At 37.1% G+C, this 23,826-nt stretch overlaps 1 protein-coding gene across 1 annotated transcript in view; it reads left to right on the plus strand.

The window, feature by feature from the left end:
* The window catches only part of LOC137272502 (synaptotagmin-1-like), a 60,647-nt gene that overhangs the window by 11,609 nt on the left and 25,212 nt on the right, over nt 1–23,826 (plus strand). The window contains exon 2 of the mRNA XM_067804887.1: nt 21,311–21,519. Within this exon, the coding sequence (XP_067660988.1) occupies nt 21,311–21,519 (209 nt within the window). The remainder of the gene's footprint in view (nt 1–21,310; nt 21,520–23,826) is intronic.

A 23,826-nucleotide genomic window follows, 5' to 3' on the forward strand; every position in this document is an offset into this window, starting at 1 on the left:
GATGTTAAGGTGAGGCATTAATGATGTTAAGGTAAGGCATTAGTGATGTTAAGATGAGTCATTAATGATGTTAAGATGAGTCATTAGTGATGTTAAGTTGGGGCATTAATGGTGTTAAGGTGAGACATTGATAATGTTAAGGGGAGGTATTGATTATGTTAAGGTGAGGCAGAAAACAAGATGAAAAGTTTCATTTAACTCCTGTGGAAAGCAGGATTTCTAGATTAGAAAGCCTGTGTAAGTGAGGTTTGACTGCATTTTATTGACATGACGGTGGAATTGGCTGTGTTGTTAAGATACAGCATTATCTCTATTGAACCAGATGTTCAGAACAAAATGGAGATATATGCCCATGTACTCAATATATGAAGAAATGAGATGGATACCTCTTTCTCTTAAAAGTGTATGGATTAAATATAGTGCTTCTTTGTGTATGTTCTATAAGGTTCTCAGATATTTCTTTTTTCCAAATATTGTTCCCAAACACTGTACAGACATTCCATTTAAGTGTAAGAAAGTTTGTCAAGCTTGACAGGACATGTTAGAAATCAATGTCAATTATAATCAATCTTTACCCGTCCGTCCATATGATTCTCCACCTCCACCTATCAGAATTCAGACACAGACTCAGTGATCCCAACACGATCAAATGATCAAACTACAGCGAAGATCAAAGTGCGGATCACCATCATTCTGTGTAGATAGTCTCCTTTGAGGTTCTTTTTACCTCAGTCATCTCCTGCGCTACTCAATATCGTCAGGTCTCTCCCAAATTGAAAACAGCCATGTTCCTTAATGGATAGTAAGATCCTCTGGAGACTATCTCTGGACAGCACCTCCTGTATTGAAGATGTTGATGCTGCATAGCCCAGTCTTTATCAGCCCGTCTCCTGTTTAAGCTATAGGATCAATAATGTCCATCGTAGGGGAATTTCATGTCCATTGCAGAAAAATTGTTGTCTTGAGGGAAATTGACAAATTTTCGTCCTCTTATGTGACTATAATGTCTGTTGCTGACAAGGTTGTTTAGATTCGAAAACGTGCTGTTTTGAAAGTCAACAAGATATGTTAATAATTTATGAGTTTTTGAAGTAGCAGTTTAGCTTGTCATGTGTGAAATGTAATTGACGACTCGTGCCTGTAAGATGTAAATTTAGTGGCTGTTTTCAACTCTGTTTTGATTGATGAGCATGTCATTTTGGACACTGTAACGAGATACGAGTTTTCAAGGTAGGACTTTAACTGGTCATGAGTGAAATGAAATTGACGACTCTTGTATGTAAAATGTAAATTTAGTGGCTGTTGGAGGCTTTGCTTGTTTAGGTTAATGAACATGCCATTTTTTGTCATTGTAACAAGATATGCACAAAATTAAGAAGTTACGAGATGGCAGTTTTATTTGTTATGAATGAATTGTAATTGACGAATCTTGTCAGCAAGATGTAAACTTCATGCTTGTAATGGGATATGCTGTTTTTTAGGGAAACTGTCTTGCGCATCAAATTTGAAATGAATGTCTATTTCAGAATATGTTTGTTTGATGGATCATCTAAAAGACTTGTTTTTCAACAACTTCTAAATAAACCGAAATGCAGATTTGTCAAGGTGACATTGAATTTAGTTTTGAGGGAAATTGATTACACCTACTGTTTTTTTTAGTTTCGTCTCTTTACCAAACCATGTGTGAATAGTGCTGTGAACAAGCTTACAAGACAGATGATAACAAGACTTATGATTGGGCTCAAACTGGTCACATAGATACACAAGGTGGATGGGTTCAGGATATGACCATACAGGGTACCTGCAGGACTACCAAGACCTATTACCAATAAAAATCCAAGTCTGAATGTGACAATCCAGTGATTAACAGCATGAACATGACATGTCAACCAACCAAGACATCACAGCAGGCCTGACCACCCAGTCCTGTTAGTAGGTTGATCAAAACCGGTTCTAACCAACATCTTCTCAGGTTGGGCTTGTCCAGTGTTTAGGAACTTTGTTTTAGCTCTGTAAGGGTTAATGTTGAGAATAAAAACAGGAAATCATGTTCAGCAATGCTGATGTCTCTTAGCCTCATCATCTATCAACTGTTGTCAGTGGAAACCAGTGTCCATACAAGCTAATTGTTTTGCAGTTTTGTTTGGCAAGAATCAGTGGCTGTTTATTTTTTCTGGAAGAGAAGTATGCATGAAAGAAATTTCCCCAGTGGGACATAATTTCATTCTGATGTTTTAGCAAGACCAGGATCATGAAGTCTCCAAAAACCCATGAAAAGAAGTCAAGTGGAAAATGTTGTTGCTATTTTGAAAAGAATTTGTTTTCAAATTCACATTCAAGTCATCTCTGTTTGTCAGCTAGAAGAGTTTTGTGTGTTCCATGGTAATGTGTGTCTGTATGGAGATTTAGATGCTGAATGTAAACATGAGAGTGTTATTACTGATAAATACTTCTTTGTGGTACTTTTGCAACATTCAGGGCCTGCTTCATGATAAGCTGAATTAGAAGTGTTATGAACATAAATTTCTTTTTTTATACAAACACAAAGTTTCAGGGCTACTTCTTGCCCCATCCTCAGGTGAATTAGGAGTGTTATGAATAAGAACTTTGTTTGTAGAAGGCACAAAGTTTTTGTCTACTCTCTCAAGTGAATTTGGGAGTATTCATAATGGATAACAACTTCTTTCTCATACTGACACAACGTTTCAACTTCTTGCCCCATCCTCAGGTGAATTAGGAGTGTTATGAATAAGAACTTTGTTTGTAGAAGGCACAAAGTTTTTGTCTACTCTCTCAAGTGAATTTGGGAGTATTCATAATGGATAACAACTTCTTTCTCATACTGACACAACGTTTCAACTTCTTGCCCCATCCTCAGGTGAATTAGGAGTGTTATGAATAAGAACTTTGTTTGTAGAAGGCACAAAGTTTTTGTCTACTCTCTCAAGTGAATTTGGGAGTATTCATAATGGATAACAACTTCTTTCTCATACTGACACAACGTTTCAACTTCTTGCCCCATCCTCAGGTGAATTAGGAGTGTTATGAATAAGAACTTTGTTTGTAGAAGGCACAAAGTTTTTGTCTACTCTCTCAAGTGAATTTGGGAGTATTCATAATGGATAACAACTTCTTTCTCATACTGACACAACGTTTCAACTTCTTGCCCCATCCTCAGGTGAATTACAAGTTTCAGACACTTGGACTGTCATTTGTTGAGCTTGTTAAAAACTGGAATGTTTTCATGTATTTTGGAGACTTTCTAGCATGAATTGGAGAACAATTGGATTTGTGTGTGCAGAAGTCTGATATCTTGAAACACCAACTTAATAAAAAAAAAGAGATAAAAATGTGGGAAATTGCAATTTGCCTGTGTTATCTTCAGTCAACTGGACTTTCATTTGTAAAGTGTGTTAAAGTTTGAAATGTGATTGTTTGTTGGTGGGATTTTCTTGCACCATCATAATAAGCCATCTACATAATAAGTGCGTAATATGCATTTATATGATGCACATTTATTCTCTACGTGCTGACATACTACCCCTGGTCAACAAGTACTAAACATGCCGAATGGAGAATACAACCAGTCACCTGTCAGGTGCTCAAGGTTCAAATTCAGACTATCATCGTCTTATACCAGGTACCCAATTTAATGCTGGGTGGACACATTCAATTTTGGAGAAATTCTAACAACAAAGGTGAGATGACATGTCACAAGTGATTCATTGTGGGACAGGACTGAATTCCTAGAAACTCTCAGGAGTAAAACTGCCAAACACTGTCACCCATACATGGATGCCCCATGCCCAACGTTGCTTAATTTCAACTGATTGTGACCTGAGTTGGTTGATGAATCAGGATTTCAAAATTTAGTCAGTATCATTCATATCTCTGAATATGCAAGTTGTCACTGATAGAGTTTCATCACGTGAAAATGTCAAACTTACAACAGTTTAAAATATCAGACATTTGTTGACATTCAACATGGTTTCTGGTCAGCTATGTCACTATACAGCATGACTGTGTACAGGAAGTGCTATTTACAGTACATGTGCACAGGATGCTAATACACAGACTAAGGTCATCTCGATGAGGTGAATTTAAAATATAAATCCAAGCTTAATATATTTTGTGAAAAAAATGCATTTATTAGCCCCAAAAGACTGAAATAGTTGTTACTTTTCTTGAAAATATGTCATATAGTTTATGTTTTTTACACACCAGCATGATTAGCAGCTTCGAAAAAGGAGGACTCCCCACTCATGGTCTTTTTGTTGCATCTACATGGTGTCACCAAGAGTTATGCATTAATACTCATATCATCAACACACCTGTGAAGATCCAGGTTAGATCTTCAGTAACCTATAGTTTAGGTTTGCTGACATGGTTGACACATATCATGGTATTTCAGTTGTAGAGAATGAGGGTTTGTGCTGCTGATCACTGGATTGTTTAGTCCAGACTTGATTATTTACAGGCCACCGCCATATAGCTGGAATATTGCAGTTTAAAACTAAACTGAACTGATAATAAACTAGGCTAATATAAATGAGTGAGAGAGCATAGTGTTTTGCGACTTTTAGCAATATTCCAGTAATATCACGGTGGGGACACCAGAAATGGACATCACACATTCTAGCCATGTAGGGTGTAGAACCCCAGCTGTTGGTATGAAAAGGGAACTCTTTAACTGCTTAAGGCTACCCCAACATCTTGCCAATATGCTACAGTCACCCTATTTTCCAGCACTAATTACACAGTTATGATCATCCAGAAAGGTGTGCTATATCTATTTCATTATAACATGCAAAGAAATACTGTCATTAGCTTCTGAATTACATAAGATGCAGTGAGATTGATTTCTTTGTTTCTTATATCTCAGATCAGACCTGGGTCATGAACTAACTATCAGATTTCTAGATTAATCCTCTGTAATTATGTTTCTGGGTTCATCACCCGTGAACATTAGTTTCCCAGAAGTGGTAAACACCTTCTGCATCAAGGCGAGAATTTATGGATGTCAACTTCTGTGTTTAAGGAACACAACTTTATACCTGATGAAGGCGTAAGAATATACTCTGAAATGTGACATATCGTCAAACTAAAGAAGTCGACTTCCATATTAATTCTCACCTTTATGTGTATTAGTTCTTCTTTTCTCTCAGTGTTCGTTCATATAAAATGATACAATGCCATTTTCTTACTGGTTACCAGAAAAGAAGTTTGATGAAAATGCTGCATATATTTTCAAAATTTGGCTCATATTATATGGCCCTGCAGATTCGGGGAACATAAACAAACCTTGAAGGTACATGAGCCCATGGCCCTCTCATGACCAGTGAACAACATATTTATCTGACCAAGCACCTGAATTTTAATTTTGAACTGTTTGAAGCACTTCTGCTGAATGCGAGGCGAATCGCCATTTTGCAGATGACACGAGGTAAACAGATTTATAATTATCTCCCTTCCATCGATTTTCACTCACAAAACATCAGTAATTTCTGTGCTTGATGCGTGATTCAATGTTATTCGAGGCAAAGAAGTACTACCATGAAGCACCAGAAGAGTTCGGAATTCCCAGCTGTGTACACTGAAAATAATACATCGCCTGTAAGCAGGTACATAATAGAAAATAATAGAATAGCGCTTAGCCAATCAGAAAGCGACATTCATGTGTGAGGTAAGATAAATGGTAATGTATGAACTCCTATATGTAGCCATGTTGCGTGCTTTTAAGTAAAATTTGACTTGCCCTAAAACTTTTCCTTGACACTAACCGAAGGACCAGCAGTTAGTTTGCTCACAGGATCTTTCTGAGAAATCGTCCGATGGAACACAATCAACCAAGTCCTGTGCTCATCATGATCCATTTAGCCACCTCTTTCAAGGCTGTGTCATAGGTTGTTGGGAACCTATATTCTTACCCATAATCCCTTGGGAGCACCTATCACAGCTGCATTGTAACGCTTTGAAAAGTGATCGATGGTTTTGTCGGTTGGAGATGCTTGTGCAATTTAATGTACAAAAACTTGCTGAATGTAAATCATTGATGTCATTTCATGTTGTTCCCTGCACAACGTTCTTGTCATATTTGTCATCCGTTCACAGCTTGCAGGGGTTAGTTATCAATACAAGCCTCCGCCTACATTGTGATGCGATTGGTATAGCAAACATGTCATGTTTTATCAGAAAAATGCTGAATTGATCCAATATTTTGTAATGGCTTGTGCTAAAATGTATTTTTACTGTGATTAAGTTGTTTGCTCTGTTTGGCAAGATTTTTTATTGAATTACATAAAATTCAGTTGTGTCCATGCTATGGGATGGTAGTTTGTGTGTAATGAAGTCTAGACCTGGCTGACCAATGGCTGATACTATGAGCAATGACACATCACATCATGGTATGATGACTGTCTGATCACATAGTTACAGAGTGAGACCATCATATTCTCAAAATTCACTCTCAAAGTCCACTTTGATGGTTGATGGTTGATCAACTCCATCATGGTACAATAATATGCGATCAATGATAAACTGAAGTTGACTATCTGATCCACTAGGTTGGTTCTTGCAGCCAGCAATAGTTGATCAACTCCATCATGGTACAAAGTCTTGTGATCAATCAGAAACTGTCAACCATCTGATCCCGTACATTACCTCTTGAGACCTCCATCCTGGGTTGTTGAACACCATCATGGTACGATGACATTGCAAAGCATCGTGCCACCACACCTGACCATCTTGTCCAATAATTAGGCCACCTCTAATGACCAACACAGCAACATATTCTCACCCTGTACTCCACAAAGGAATATTTTTTTCCGTCTGTCAATAAACCTCCTACTGCAGTATTGAACTCAAGCAAATGTCTGTGTTGGGCAGTTGATTCATGTTGTTTAATCAGGACCACTTTGTTAATCTGTGCACCAATTCATGAATTAATGATTATGTACACCACAGAACGACAATGTATCTGTTTACTTAAGGCATTCAATACAGAGTCTAGACGCAGACTGTCACCAGACCATTACTTGCTGTGAAATACTTCTCTTGGGACTCAGCTCCTGAACCTATGCTTGCCATAAGAGGTGACTGGATAGCTAATACTAGTAAGTGGCATGTTTGTGTGTATGTCGTGGTATCACATTTGTGTTTCATATTTACACTCGTTGACTTCCTTCATTGCATGTCATGCTATCCCATTTATGTTCTGTGATGTTCATGATGTCAATCACTGGATTATCTGGTCTAGATCTGAATATTTGCAGAATGCTGTCATGTAGTTAGAATAATGCTGAGTATGGCTGAAAACCACAAACAATCAACATAAAAATTTTCAGGATTTCATCTTCTTTAATTCTTCATTACAAGGATTTGGGTTCTGTTCTAACCCATCATCTGGTAAATCAGTTTTACCTTATTAGGGCACTGGAACAGCCTTGAATTGTTTTATCAAAGAATAAAAGAAGATGAAATCCAGAAAACTCTTTGTGTTCATCAAATAGCATCTCATGTTCATAAATTGCCAATTAAACATCTAACAAACAATCAGTAGCAAATGTAACAAATTTTCAAACTTGGTCAGACAAAATCTAGTGAAGTTTTTGCAATGCCTAACTTACTCAGGAATTGAACCAGCACACTCCAGCAAACACTGTGTCCCAACAAGAGACAAAAGGAGCTCTACTAACGAACTGACCATTGGTGTGCCGAGAAAGCTTATTATTGATAAAGTTTCTGTATGGTATGAAGTTGCTCTCAGATACTGGCTAATGGCATCAGTGGAGCAGTGGTTTAAGGCACTAGATGTGCAGAGTTATGTCCTTTGAGAATGTAAGGATCTTATGCAACGTAATTTTGCCACTGATTAAGCTGTTCTCAGATACAGGCTGATGACATGATTGATGCAGTAGTTTTTGGCACCACACTTGCTGAGTTTGGTCCCTTGGGAATGCTAGGATCCCATGTCAATGCATTGAAATTGTATGTTTGTCACATCATATCCAAGAAATTACTTTTCTACAAAGTGGCAAAATTGTATACACTCATCACTATGATATATTTGGTAATAAACAGGATAACATCCTGCTCCTTACTAAAGAAATAGCGAATCTATCCTGTTGGAAGTAATGCTGAAAATTAAACATTAATTCAGTTGAAACAGATAATCTGTTTTTCTTCCTCATTCATTCTATGATAAATTACCTACCAATTGATACGGTTCCCCCTCATAAAACAATGATGTCATCAGGCGTATGTATGCTCTATTTCTCCAGGGACGCATTTCAATAAAGCTACACCAACCCAAGATCCATTCTCAGTGTCCTCATGACCTCAAATAACTTGCCCTTCATTTTCATTTGCTGATTTGTTTGCTGTGCTACCAAGTCTAACATACCAATGTAAATGAGAATTTCAGACTGTTGGGTTACCATTGGGTCATTTTCATTGATTACAATACAGTTGACAAGAAATTCAACATTATTGACAGACCTTATTGACAAAGGAAAGCCCCTAAAAACATTTGATGGAACACATGTCTTCTTGTCAATTAAAACAAGAAGCTTTGGTTTTTAAGCATCCCATACTGATTTTCATTCTTCCTATGTCAATATTCCACTTATAATTGACTGTGGCCTGTTAATCTTATGACAATGTAATGCACACCAAAAAGAGTTTTTTACCTAACCATTGCTCAGCAGAAAAATTGAAGTTGCAGAAAGTTTTTCCAGTCATCAAAATGTACCATTCAGACTTTTCACCAGTAATTTGATCTCAATAATGTCTTAACCATTCATACAGGACAAATCAGAACCAAAATAATGGCCGAGAACTTGCTCTTTTCAATTGATCTGTCTGGCATTGAGTGAATGTGCATCTCAAATCAACACTTATTCAGTTAATCACGACAAAGTTAGCCAGAGAAAGATTGTGAAGGTCAAGAGTTCAAAATGACCTGTCTGTCTCACCAGTGTGGACAAACAAGATAGTAAACATTAGACGATAATTTAGGAGGAACTGTTGATTAGTGTCCAGACAACCTACACTTAATAGGAAGGATTAAACACTAAATTAAATTTGAACAGACATAGGACAAGTCAATCATGTTTTCCTGTAACTTTGAAATCCTTGAGCTGTCTGATCTTTGACACATTTGAGGTGATGTGAGTTGAGCTCATTGCTTTAAATGGTGTAATTGTTGATTTTCACCAAATTTGAAGATATTGAGTGCAGGTAATCACATCATGGCTGTTACATTCTCACTAATCCATTCCTAGGACAAGGGTTTGAACAATGTTTGGTCCTGAGGATCACTAGGAGAACTATACTGATGTTTTCTCTGATTACTGAAAGGAGAGAGGGCAACTCTAGTTGTGACATTATTTCCTTTATACTCTGCACGTCACATTTCAAGATTACATGATGGTACAACATGTGGATCCTATTTCTGGTGACCTGCGCTGTGATAATTGCTGGAAAGTTTTCTGAGCAATATTTTGCATAGAAAAATACTCTCACTCACTCAGTCACTTACTCAGTCAGTCAGTCAATTATTCAGTCACTCACTCAACCACTCAACAACTCACTACTCCTTACCTACTTGCTCACTCAACACAACCCCTCAATCACTCACTCACTCATGTACTCACTCATTTACCCGCACGCCTACACACTCAACCACTCACTCACTTCACTCTGCACTCACTCACTCACTCAAACACTCACTCAAACACTCAACCAGTCACTCAACACCTTACTACTCCTTACCTGCTTGCTCACTCAAGTCAACCATAAAACCACTCACTCATGTACTCACCTGCTCATGCACCCACATGCCTACTCACACAACCACTCACTCACTTCACTCTGAACTCACTCACTCACTCAGAAGAATTCAGTCAATATTTAATCTCTCCTCATAGTGTACTAGTACTTGAACCTGTGGGGTTAGTGGCATAGAAGTGGAATTTGTAAGCGTCAGCTGAATGGATGAGGTGGTTGATAACATGAAGTATTCACTGATGCTCATGACATCAATCACTGATTAGTTGAATTACAGACTTGGACATCATCATATTGCTGGAATATTACTGAGTAGGCTTTAAACAACTGAAACAAACACTCACCCTTTTACAATATAATTAAGTTCTACAACAATTTTACATCAAGCACGACAACAGTTCCAAATCTTCGTAGAGTTTTGAATGCTGCTAACACATCAACCTATGATAAACACGTATACCAGTGCGATGATAAGTAACTGTAAATGCTGAACATTCAAGTATCGTCATGTTACATGTTTCAATCACTGAATTCTTGAACGTCACACCATCAAGGAACTAATCTCGATGAAATGGTATTTTTACATTTGAACCAGCTCTATTTGTAAATAAATGCTCTCATTGTTATTGATAATACAGAGCATTTTGATATCAGGAATACAGAAAAAACTCAGACCACTCATTCAGCTGGAATTAACATGTTTTTGAAAGTCTCGTGTTATTCCTTTATACAACTCGGAAGTTCAAAGTAGATTGAAAAACCATGTTTAAATTACATCTGTATTGATTCCTGCTTTAGGGGCAGATCATTTATAATTCTCGTCTTTCTTTCCATCTTCCTGAGATAGCTTGATGATTAGTATTGGCAGATTTAGAAGCTGATTCCTTGAGAACCTATTTCTTATGATACTGAGGAGAGAGTTTGCTTAACGGTGCTTGAGGTTTTGTTTCTTTGACATCATGGCAGGTCTGTTTCATGTGGGAGGAAAGCCACAGCCACCGGCCCACTAGTCCAAGGCTAGTACAATTCCAGTCAAGTCCATAAATATCCACAGTCACGGACCCTATTAGCTATTGTATTTTCTTGGGGTCATTTTGTAAATAGATCACTCTCTTCGACCTGTTAAGTCACAAAATACTTTTAAATCGTCATATTAGCAGCTTAATGATGAAACCCATTTCTACAGTCAAATTTTGGACTAGTGAATTATTTTGTGGGCTAGTAATTTTCAGGCCTAGCTCGCCTGGCTGGCTAGCAAAGTTTGGAAATCATTTTGCACACTGTGCAGGTTTTAGAACTTTTCCATCTTGAATGAAACCCACTCACTCAGCTGTACCACTCATGGGAGGTTCCAGGAATTAGGAAAGGAGGGGGTCCCTGATCCCCCATCTGGATCCACTGATGCCTGTGTCAATCCAGTGTATTAAAAATACCATCTTTAGCCGCTTATCATAGACTCAGCTTTTAGACTTGCCTTCATTGATTCAAATGGAACATTTTGATTTGAGTGCACACTTTGTTGGGCATTATGAGTGAGTGAGTGAGTGAGTTAATATTTAACGTCACATTAGCAATATTTCAGCAATATCGTGACGAGAACATTTAACACTGGAATGGAACATATGTGCAATATAAAAACCTGTTGACAAAGGACAATAAAACACCTAGAATATTACAATTATCATTAAAACTAGTGGAGAAAGTTCAAACTAATATCATTACATGGTCAATAAAGTATAACAACAGGCTATACATTACCAACAACTGAAGGTAGATCACCACAGTAGGGACCATGGGTGGGTCATTATGACCTGTAAATAGACTGTCAGTTTTAGTCTAGGCAAACATTAGATGTGAACTCCAAATCACAAAACCCTAATGACTGGCAACTCCCAGGATTATGGCTAGCTCAAGTGCTACCATGATTGTGAATTACAGTATAATATCACAAAATCCATGAATATGAAAGTGGTACCTGTTTGAGACTATTATCACTTTAGGCTTTACCTCACTCACTCACTCACTCACTGTCTCACTGTCTCACTCTTTGCAATACAGTTTTTCAACAATGACATTTTCTCAAAGAGCGGTGTTTTTGTCAATTAATTCCCGATATTTCCGTACATTGTGTCAGCACATTTTAGGAGATGGATTTAACTTTTTTCCAAAATAAAATCAATCTTGTTTAGCTTGTTGCGAAAAACTTTTGACAAATCATAATATGCATAATTACGTTAAGTTTAAAGGTCTGTAAAACTGATTACATTAACTTATGCATGTGTCTGTTTGATTGACAAATGGGTTCAGGAGAGGTCTACTGCACTATTTCAATTCAGAATTACATCGGCTTTCAGTCCAACCTAATGTCAATCAGCGTGAAAAAAAAATCAACATAGCTATTTGTGGAGCCATCTTTTTGTAATCTGGTTGCTGAGTGTGAATTGATTTCTAAAATCATGAAATATCACTCTGATGTGAAGCTTAGGTTGACAAGGAAGTGAGTGAGTGAGTGGGTGAATTTAACTTTATGCTGCGTTTAGCAATATTCCAACAATATCATGGTGGGGGACACCAGAAATGTGCTTTATACATTTAGATTCGTAGACAATAGTCAGCTGATTGTGATGTATCATTTAATAACTGAAGAGAGAGATAACAATGTCTTTTTTAAAGTAAATGGTGCAGAGGAAAGTGTGAGCATGGAAACCATGGAAAGGACTGGAACTGACTGTCACAACAGACTGTCAGCATTAACTTACACCATCATTATTTCCTTAACTACCGAGGAAGTGACAGGGTTTTATCCTGACACCAGAAATGGGCTTCACACATCCTCAGTATGCAAGTATGTTCAAAGTAGTTGTTTTCTTGTTGTTGCACACCACACTCAGCAGTTTTCAAGCTGTATGATAGAAGTGAGTTTTCTGGTCTGGACCAGACAACCTAGTGGTTAACTTGAGCATTGATCTGCACAGTTGGGATATGATGACAGGAAGACTTGTAATGCAGTAGTGAGACAGAAGACTTGTAGTCCATTTGTGAGAGTGAGTTTAGTTTTATGCCACACTCAGCAATATCTATCTATCTATCTATCTATCTATCTATCTATCTATCTATCTATCTATCTATCTATCTATCTATCTATCTGTCTATCTGTCTCTCTGTCTGTCTGTCTGTCCGTCATCAGATTTTGACCAGACAAACCAGTGATCAACAACATGAACATATATCTATGCAATGGGGAAACAATGACAGGTGTCAGCCCAGTTAGCAAGCCTGACCATGTGATCCTGTAAGTCGCCTCTTACGACAAGCATGGGTTAAAAGATCAATTCTAACTTGGATCTTCATGGGTCTTCAGTAGTGAGACAGAAGACTTGTAGTCCAGCATTAAGTTCAGTGTGTAAGTCTTTCTATCACTATGTGTGGTACAAAAGAAAAATATGTCAGCTCCTGCCAGCCGTGGACTTCTTAATCTCACCTTATTTATCATGAACCTGTGATCAATAATAGCAACACCTTCCCCCACATCCTTGATGTAGTGTGACCCAGTCAAGTCAGCATCACACTTGTGAAATATTGATAGAAACTGCAAAATGAGATCCTTCCCGAGCAATGTGACACTGCATTCTTGGACTGTAATTGCTTGTCAGGAAAATAGTATCATTTCTGCTTTGATGTGGTTTTAGAAAGACTTTTATTGCCAAGGCAACATGTTCAAATCCCAGCAAAATTCCTTGTCTTGGCATTTTAAGATATTGATTGCCAAATTCTGTCTTTTTTTTGTCACTCTCTGTGAAAATCAAATCTATCCATGTGGAATTTGAACTGATCTGCCTTTAGGCAGTTTCATGTGTAGCAGCTGAATTGACGGTATTCGAAGCAGTTGTGTCAAGATATTTTATTCACATGTGACGAACCTGTCATTTAATGCACAGTTGTATTGGGCTTCAGGGATTTGGGGAAAGATCACAAAAGCAGGGCCAGTTCAGGAGAGGATCATTAAAAAAAATTTAGTTGATGTTCGTGAAAGATGGGTATTGATTCAAGGTGCTGATTGAACAGTACTGTGTGATCTTGAGCCAGGTATCCTTTCGACAAGGAATTTCGCTGGGATCAGCACTGTAGATGGACATAGTATGAATCATATATTTATCATTGCAATGTCAAGTACTTTTGACAGGGAAAAGTTGTGGAATTTATAAGTAAGTTGTAAAGTTGATATATACTTCATAGTGTTTGTTTGTTAAGGAGAAGAATAAGTTTCATGAAATTTTCACACACTGTTCATCATAATTTAAACAAATAGGAGATCTGTAGCATCAGGGATATCTTTGGGTTTTTTTGTTTCCAAGTTGACAGGCCGTGGTATAAGTGGAATCTTGCTTCGTGCAGTGTCACTCAGTGCTGCTTACTCACTCACTCAGCTACATGCTTACTTTCACTAACTCACTCACTCACTCACCCACTCATCCACCTACACACTCACTCTCCCTCACTCATTCCCTCACTCACCTTGACAACAATAAAACCTTCATGTATCTGTCTTGTATCTAGTTTGACTTCCAGACTGTCACTATATGCACGGTATTCAAACAGTTTTATACAGTCACCTTGAGCTTTGTGAAAACTATAATCACAAAGACAAAGTCAATTCTAAAATATTGATTGTTATGCTAGATGCTATTATAAGTGTTGGTAAGTAACAGGTGTTTTAGAGATAGAAACAAAACATTGTGAAATGTGAGATTTTCACCATTGATTGACGTATGTTTCACTTCTCAACACTGTTCCCACCCTGGCAACAGGTTGTCATTTCAGTAATAATGAAATGTATGTCAATCACATTTGTCATGTAGGAAAACAGCTGGGCACCTGTCAACATATGTTTGACAGAGATAAAAAAACTTAATGATGCTACTGTGAAACTTTTGAATATCTATTAGCCATATTTTATGTGTGAAATGTTCAATATGCCTGTTTGATGAAAACAATTTTCCATTGACAAAACCAGGGCCTTTGTTGTTTATCACTGGAATCAACAATACTGCAACTATATGGCTACAGTCTTTAAGTAATGTCGCCACATAGCTGGCATATTCCTGAGTGCAGTGTAAAACTAAATGCACACACAAACTCAACCACTTTAAGTAGTGTATGTCAAAGCATTTCTGCCGTTCTTCATCATAAGTTAGGGATCATTCATTTCATGTTCTCTTTTAAATATGGTCGTTCTTGTACTGCTTTACTGACAGTCATTTAGTGTGCATCCTCAGTGTCAGAGATCCTCAGGGACTATTCATTGTTGCTCGGTGGGTTAATTCACTTACTATTTGGTTTTCTTGAAGTGTCATACATTTCAGATTCTTCACATAAGTTATGAACAATGTATTGGAGAGTTTCTTATTGGGGCCATTCGTTTACAATCTCTTCTGGAAGTGTCAAGTAATGCAGAATGTCTATGTCGTCATCGTAAGTTTAATGGGACCATTCATTGTTCTGCTCCTATTTGTTTGTTGGTTTCATGTTTTTCATGCAACACTAAACAGTATTCCAGCTGAATAATGGTGGTCTTAAAATAATCAAATCTGGACCAGACAATCCAGTGGGCAACAGCATGAGCATCAGTCTCCACAACTGGGATACTATGACACCCCAAACCCTGTATATTTCTGAAAAAGATCCGGTCATTTTTCGCTAACCTGGTGTATTTTCTGTCAGTGTGGTTTGACCCATGTACTTATTGAAAAACAGTGCTAGAATATTATCATTACTATCAATGGCTCTTCATCTGTTTTCATTCCCATTTCAATTGAGAATTTGTAGCTGTGACAACTGAGTTTGCATGGCAATGAAATAAGTGCCTCAGAAACATATCATCAATATAGCCTCCATCTGCCAAGGGCAACATTTCTGCAATAATTCATCTCTTACTTCCAGAGAAGAATGACATTCAGCATTGACACAGAGCCGATAAGTTTATCCGAAAATAATTGCTTCTTTTATTGAAAATGAAATATGGAAGAAATGATAAACTTTATTTCACAATACGAATCCAACACAAAGAATGGTTATAAATATTCATAAATAATTTTCTATGTTTGTCGCTGAATAACTTTTACACCTTAAGAAAGGAAGTGTTAATATTCACAGTTTATTTCTATGGCAATAAATCAGATTTGTATTTGGCAGAATTTCTTCCACAAGACTCAATCAGCATGGCTATAAAACCTTACACAAACCTTTGCAGGATAGAAACGCTTTCATATTCTGACCTTCACACCTTTCCAGATACAGTCTTAAGGCAGACAAATATTCAAGTGGATAGAGCAATTACTCACCATGCTGAAGACTAATAATGATAAAAACATTTATTATTCATCCGATACCATTTACCATGTCATGCTCAAGGTGTACATACGTTCAGAGAAGAAAATGTCATGGGTTTGGAGAAGTTGGATTTAGACACAATAGGATTGCTTGTGAAGGTAGGTCTTTAGTTGGTATTGAATAATAGAGCTGGTGGTGACGGCTTAAGCTGTTGGTAATGTTGAATATGGCACCTGTAAGATCTATCACAGAAAGTCTCTATAAACATTTGTTAGTTATTTATCTATTTTCATAAATATGTATAGAGCCAATATCTAGCTCAGAACAACTGCTCAAGTTGCTTTATTATGTTTGCCCCTTAATGTGTCTCAACAGCACATCGTATTATCAATCTCAACTCCCTGGGGATCATACAACTCTTTTTGCCACTAGGCACACTGAGTAAATGTGGCTTTCCCATCCTTACAAGGTACCCATTCACTGTTTGGTGGACTGGGACACATGGTCACAGAACTTTGTCCAAGTTTACTGCACATTGCTATACCTGCAACTAGGTGTATGCTTGTATTCATGTGACCACCATCTGGTCATTTCCTAATGGACTCATGGGTTCTTTCAAGTGCACAGGTTGTGTACTGTATACTAGCGGTTGTGACAACATGGAAAGAGTCTGCACACAGACTCATAAGTTGACTCCAAGTGTTTTACAACCAGTCACAGGTGGGCTCGATCTTGGCACCTTAAGTTTGCCTGGAAAATTAGACACCTTGCCTACCACTCCCCAAGCCTACCACACCTCTTCAGGCGTGTTTCTGGAACATTTATCAGCAAGTCATTTTCATTACCAAGCACAGAAGCAATACATTAAGTTGTTTCTTGGTGTCCTGACCTTGATGTTGGTGGTCTATTACTAACTACATAGATTGCTACAATAGTTAGAAGAAAATGTCCTTGAGTAAATGTGTTTCAAAACCTGTTTTTCAAAATTTGTTTGATCAAATAAATCATGTACATCAAAAAAAGTTGTTGTGGAGCTCTTAAATACTTGCTGCAATCTATCAGACTCTGCAAGTCCCTACATATAAACAACACAGACAAAATGCTTTTCATAATCATAAAAATTTACAAGTGTGAGGTGAGGTGAGGTGAGGTGAGGTGAGGTGAGGTGAAATGACGTTTAATGCCACATTTAAGACTTAGCCCAAACTTAAGCTGGTTTTAAAGTGCTAGCTCACTGAGATTTCATGCTGCAGTTAAGCATAATCAATCCCACTCAAACACATTTTCATGAACAAGGTGAGAACATCCTGCAGAAATGGTGCCACCCATCACAAATGCATACAAAGGCTAGGCAATTTGAAGGTTCTTCTAAGCGCACAGGGTTGTACTGTGCACCAGGGGGGTGACAACACCAAAAAAGTTGATTCCAAGGTTTTTACACCCAGTCAGAGGTGGGCTTGGTCTCTGCACCTTAAGCTTGCCTGGTACCTTAGACGAAAAAACAGACACAGCATCATATGATGCAAATCAAAACACAGACCTTCATCAAACTTAATCCTTGTCATTAAAAACTATACTGAGGCCTATTCAAGAGTTGTAATGATTTCATACAAACACCATGCTTGATTCCACCTTAAAAGATGTGAATCCTAAAATAGGGATACTGAAATATTGCTTTATATCTAAAACAATCAAACACTGTTGCCAACTTTCTGCAGAAACTTGATCTGGAAATAGTCTTGGAAACGTAACCAATTGATTTGTGGAAATCATGGAATTACCATTTCTCTACAGGCTGACAGAATCGAGAGAACTTTAATACCTAATTCGGTCCCTGTTCATTCCATGTGGTTCTAGTATTGGAAAAGCAGCTTATTCTTTTAGTGCTAGTAATTTGAAAGGCCGTAAATTACTGAGGGATAGGTTTCCTCTGTGCATGGTTTATCGGCATGGAAGTATGGCAGTGTTCCCAGTAGACCATTGATCTCGTTGGAATAATACCTTTGTTCCTGTCAAAGATATCAGCAAGTGAGAAATCCATTACAAAGTAATGTTTTGATGAAAGAAGGAAAGATATGGGAATTGATTCCATGATGGTGGTGCTATTGGAAAATCTGGACATATCAATGCAATGACCACGCAAAAGTTCATTGATATGGCCCTGGTCAATATTTTGCCAACCTTCAGGAATTCAAAGGTGTTCTATGGGAGTATTTATCTATTTTTGTTTGAAGATCAGCTCTCCTGTTTCATGTGATCTTGGACTTGTTGAGAAAAGGAAATAATTGTTGAAAAGAGTTTTAAGTGATATTGAAATCCTAAAAAGAATGACTTTATTCCTAGTGATTTTTCGTTTAAAAAAATCAGTGTTGTATATTTACTCAAATTGTTTATTTTCATCTTGATATCAATGTGTTTTTTAGCATAATGAGATATGAGCATATTGATGACCTATTGCCACTGGTACTGATTTCTGAATACATGCATTATCTTTATTCATTTACAAGTATCCAGAGTTATGAATAGACAGTGCAGCGTAATAATATGTTGCTGTGAAAGTTCAGCTTATGCCGCAAATGGTTAATTAAAACTTTTGGAATTCTCTTTTATCATCATCATCATCATCATCATCATCATCATCATCATCATCATCATCAATGTTACTTTACCTTCATGAGGACTGATGCAGCTGACCCTTGAAGGTCCAAGGGTAGAACAGGTCTTCAGCAACCCATACTTGCCATAAAAGGCGACTGTGCTTGTCGTTAGAGGTGAATAACAGGATCGGGTGGTCAGGTTCGTTGACTTGGTTGACATGTCATCGGTTTCCAATTGCACAGATCGATTCTCATGTTGTTGATCACTGGATTGTCTGGTCCAGACTCAATTATTTACTAAACTCACTCACTCACTCACTGATTCAGCAACAGTCAGTTTGCAGTGAGAACATACCGAAAAATGTCACTATGAACAGAAAAGTAAATAGAATAAAGTGAAATTTAGTTTGCAAATCCTCATAATTCAACCTTGCCAATTGAGCATTTAAATCTCTGAATTTCATTTAACTTATGATAAAAGTTGTTTAACAAACAATCATAGATTCAAATCGCTATTGTTTGTTTGTATTACAAAGGGTTACAGCGCATTAGTTAGAACAGTGAAACAAACACACATGCAGTACCTGCTCAGCAATAACTTCGACTACCCCTACTATCTCAGTGTTTCATGTAATGCAGAGAAATAAAACACTTCACTGGTACAAAATTCACTGGTATGTTTTCACTGCCAACAGACTATAAGATTATAAAAGAAAATCTCAAGAATACAAGTCTGTACATGAACGAGAAACTGAGTGGGTAAGTTTAGTTTTAAGCTTCTCTTAACAAACTCCCAGCAATTTCACAATGGGCTTTACATGTTGTACCCATGTCGGAAATCAAACCTGGCTATTAAGTGTGACTAGTGAATGCTTTAACCACTAGGCTATACTGCCATACCATAATTTCTTGGAAGGTTTAGATGTTTGATGATTAATATGACAAGTGGAGTAAATATCAAAATGTATAATCAGAGTAATGATAACACAATTAAATCAGAACATTTTTGTTCTTTTAGAACTGGGTCAGCTTTTCTTGACTTTCAGTGATTTCCAATGATACCAAGAGTCAGGTGGCATTAAACCTGAAACAAATATCAAGTAATTTTTCTTTTTATGTCAAATGCACACAACTTGTAACTAAATGTAATGAATTATTCCTGTTGCTATAGTTTCTTGTTTCTTTTTCAAAGTGTTCTGTGAAAAACTGCAATCCTCCACTTTGACTTGAAGATTTGCTGGAACGAACTTAACAAACTCAAAACAAATAAAATATCAGTACACCATCAGTTTTTTACATAGTGTTGTTAGACACAATTACTTAATCCATAATAGATCTAAAATAAAATGAGAAATAGGCAAAAACTTACAGCTCTGTCCATCAAGCAATTTATGAAATTGGTTCATAAATTGAAATTAGCATAAACTAAAGCTACATACAAAAGAAGTTACATAACCATTAAATTTCAACCCAACAAAGCACTTTTTGTAATTTGTTAAAAAGCAAAGTCAGTTGATTATAAAACAGACGTAAATTTCTTCGTCCTAGTTTTATAATTCAATAATATTTGAAAAACTGCAGGAGAAAATTAAATAAATGAATGGAAACCATTTCTATGTATCAGTCACATGGATGCAACCCAGACCAGCTGGAGTATAACATGTGTTTCCTTTGCTGAGTCCACGTTGGTATCAGTGCAACGTGAGAGCCTGGTGGAAATAATTGAATAGTCCTAGAGCTTTAGACCCATAATTTGCAGGGAGTTGAGATAGTACTGTATATTGTGAAGCAGATTAAACTGCTGACAAGGAGGAAGCTTGCTGATTGCAGTAACATAAATCAATAAATGTGAGGCATGTGTTTGAAAGCTATGGACATGTGGCTGGTGATGTTGATTTCACATGGCGTATATGATGTATATGTATATACGTACAGTAAATTCAAACACATCGCTGATTTCAATTTGTTGTAACCATAGTTTGTTATATACATTTTGACTGAAATATATAAGCTGACGAACAGGAAAGATTGCTCATTGCATCTTGCACTTTGTCATAAAGGGTGTATGTTTCATACATTCACACTCATACTCATTCACACACGCACACGCACATGGACGTATGCACCCTTTCGCATAAAATTGTATAAACATGAACTAGACACACAAATGGCCTCTAGTGTTGAGAAATGTTATTGTGTCATTATATAGATGAGTACATCACTGAAACTGTTACCAAATTTGTTACAAAATAGCATAAATTTTGTTCAGTTCTGACTCTCAGTTTGTGTGTCTCTGATACTGAAAATACAGGCACATGCACACAAGCATTCACACACATGCACAGACACACAAGCATGCTCATGCATGTGTTACACATGCAGACAGGTCAAGGTGATAATGAGCATAAAGTTCACCTCACCTCACCTCACCTCACCTCACCTCACCTCACCTCACCTCACCTCACCTCACCTCAGTTTGACCAGTCTGCTTATTTCCATATTGTGTTTTATTCATCTGATATACAACAACTGTATTGATAATTTCTGATGGAAATATGTATTTCTTCATAAATATAGTTACTTTGTTTCTGTTACAGAAATAAGCTCTGGTGTAGTTACACCTGCCTCAATACCTGGTCTCCGAGAGTTGGCCTTCACCTTTCCCAGTGAGAAGCTGACCGGCCCAATGATGGGATCTGAGGCTGTTCCATCAACCCCACCCCCTGCCTATAACCAACGAAGAAGAGCATCAATGCATGATGCTATCGATTTCACTAAAATTGACACAAGACTTTATGACAAAAAGGTAAATTTTGTTACACATTTCTCTTTACAATCTAAAATATATGGTGATTCATGATATATTTCATTCATAAGATATTTACTTCAAGACTTAGTTATTTTTTCACAATGTTTAGATATCTGTGTCTTCAAACCTTAATTTTACACATTTTGTTTCACAGCAATTCAGTATATAGATTGTACTTTGGGGTCATGAAAACTGAGAGTTCTATCTTACTTGTTCAAAGATAAATGAACTAAAATATTCCAGTTCATACAGTTTGTCGAACAACCTACTTTGCTGGTTCACAAATTTCATTTACTTTTTCCCAGATTTTCAACTTTAAAATTCATGTTAATAAATGAAAAATAAAACAACTTGAACGTTTTTCAATATTTGTAGGAATTGGGAACTTGCAACTTCTGTCAAACAAATCTTAGAACACTTTGCAAATATTGATGGCTGTACCTAGGGATTGTAGATATTAAATTGGTTCTAAGGAGCCCCAATGGAAGTGATTTTATTCGGGTAGTTATACTGCCTACATGCACGAGGAAGAGAGGGGATGTAGCCAAGTGGATCAAGTGTTTGCTTGTCACACTGAAAACCAGGGTTTGTTTCCCCACATGGGCAAGTTGAAAAAGACATTTGTCAAAAGTGTCTTGAGTTTTGTCAACTGATTAAGGGCATCATTTTTATTTTCTGTTTCTCATCGCCCAACTGGTCATTGCCAACAACATTATCAACCTTTTTCCTCATTCCAACATGGCCAATTTGAACCTAATTTGTACTGTGCTGTCATATAAAATGTTTATCTTTTTACAAAACAATCACTTCCACAATTTAAAAGAAAGCAAGAAATTCAAATATGAATTACAATAAATGTTTTTTCCCCCCGAAACTGCTATGTTGAGAATACATAGAACATAAAAAAATGATGCTCTAATACACAATAAAAGATTTAGAGATTCATAAGTACATTTAGATACATATATGTACTTGAAAGGTATACAGTCATTTTGTTTTATTGTCTGAGCACTGCACTTGGCTTTACCTTCTTCCCTGTCATGATATACAGGTATTCTAGATGTCTCTGCTTGTGTGATAATGACTCATCTGAATGCAGCTTGATCTATTGATATTTGGCATTGTGTAAAGGAAGAAGTTTGGTTATTTAAGCGATTACCTCAGGCCTGTCCACAAAACATACACTGGCCCCCTAGTCTGTGGCTAGTAAAAATCCAGTCAAGTCAGTAACTCTCCACAGTCACTGGCCTGAAGGGAAACTATTTTGCACAATGACTTAAATATACCCAGCTGAAATGTCACCATGGTTGGTTGTTTTACATGCTCATTTCAGCTTGGAATTTCAATAGACATTTTACCCATTTGATACTCCACCAAATGAAATATGTCGCTCTTTCTTTGTTACCTGTGGGGAATCTTGGTTATAATTTGTTCCCAACAACCTTCAGGTGTTGAAGAAGGTGACTTGAGTTTGTTGTTCATGGTATCAATCACTGGTTTGTTTTGTCCAAACTTGATTATTTTACATGGAATATTGTACATGGAATATCATGGCTGTAAACAACAAGCAAATCCAATTTTAATAGTTGTCATCTTAAATGTTTACATTATCACTTCAACCTTTAATAGTCTAATTACCGTAGACACATTCAAAGTCAATGCTAATTTTTATGCAAAATCAGCACCTTGATCTAAAGTGAAGACCATAAGCACTGAGCATCCTAAACAAGGCACTGGCAAAACATTGCAGTTCCATTTGGTAACAAGAACAATAGTTGTAGCACTTCTTTTTCTGCATTGCAGATCATCCATCGAAAACAGACCAACACTAAAGACCCATTCCTAATCCTTTTTTCCAATCTGTTCAAGCCATTGCTGAACCCCATCATCCAATATACCCAACTCTCAAAGGCTTGCACAATCTTCAGTCACTATTAATGGGCAACATATTAAGCCATTTAAGCTTTTCTGACTTCATTGGAGATGACCAGTTAGACCGATTCTTTCGTCTTCCTGCAAATATCGGCCATGCTTCTGAATCTCACCAGACTGATGATGATCTGATGTAGTAGTAGAGAGTATCGTCAGGGGCAACAGTGGAAGCCCTGTATCTTGGCTGACATCTGACTGTGATCATGCATCCAACAGTCGGATATCATTAGGATCACAATCCAACTCTCATTGGTGGCAATGTAAAGTCAGTGTAATACCTTTAGGATCGGAAAAATATGTGGTTCTCATTTTTCCTCATCACCGTGCTGTAATTTCATTTCAGGCATCTGCTGTAATCTAATTTGAATCAGA

Source organism: Haliotis asinina, chromosome 2, assembly GCF_037392515.1.
Source record: "Haliotis asinina isolate JCU_RB_2024 chromosome 2, JCU_Hal_asi_v2, whole genome shotgun sequence".
Classification (NCBI taxonomy): domain Eukaryota; kingdom Metazoa; phylum Mollusca; class Gastropoda; order Lepetellida; family Haliotidae; genus Haliotis; species Haliotis asinina.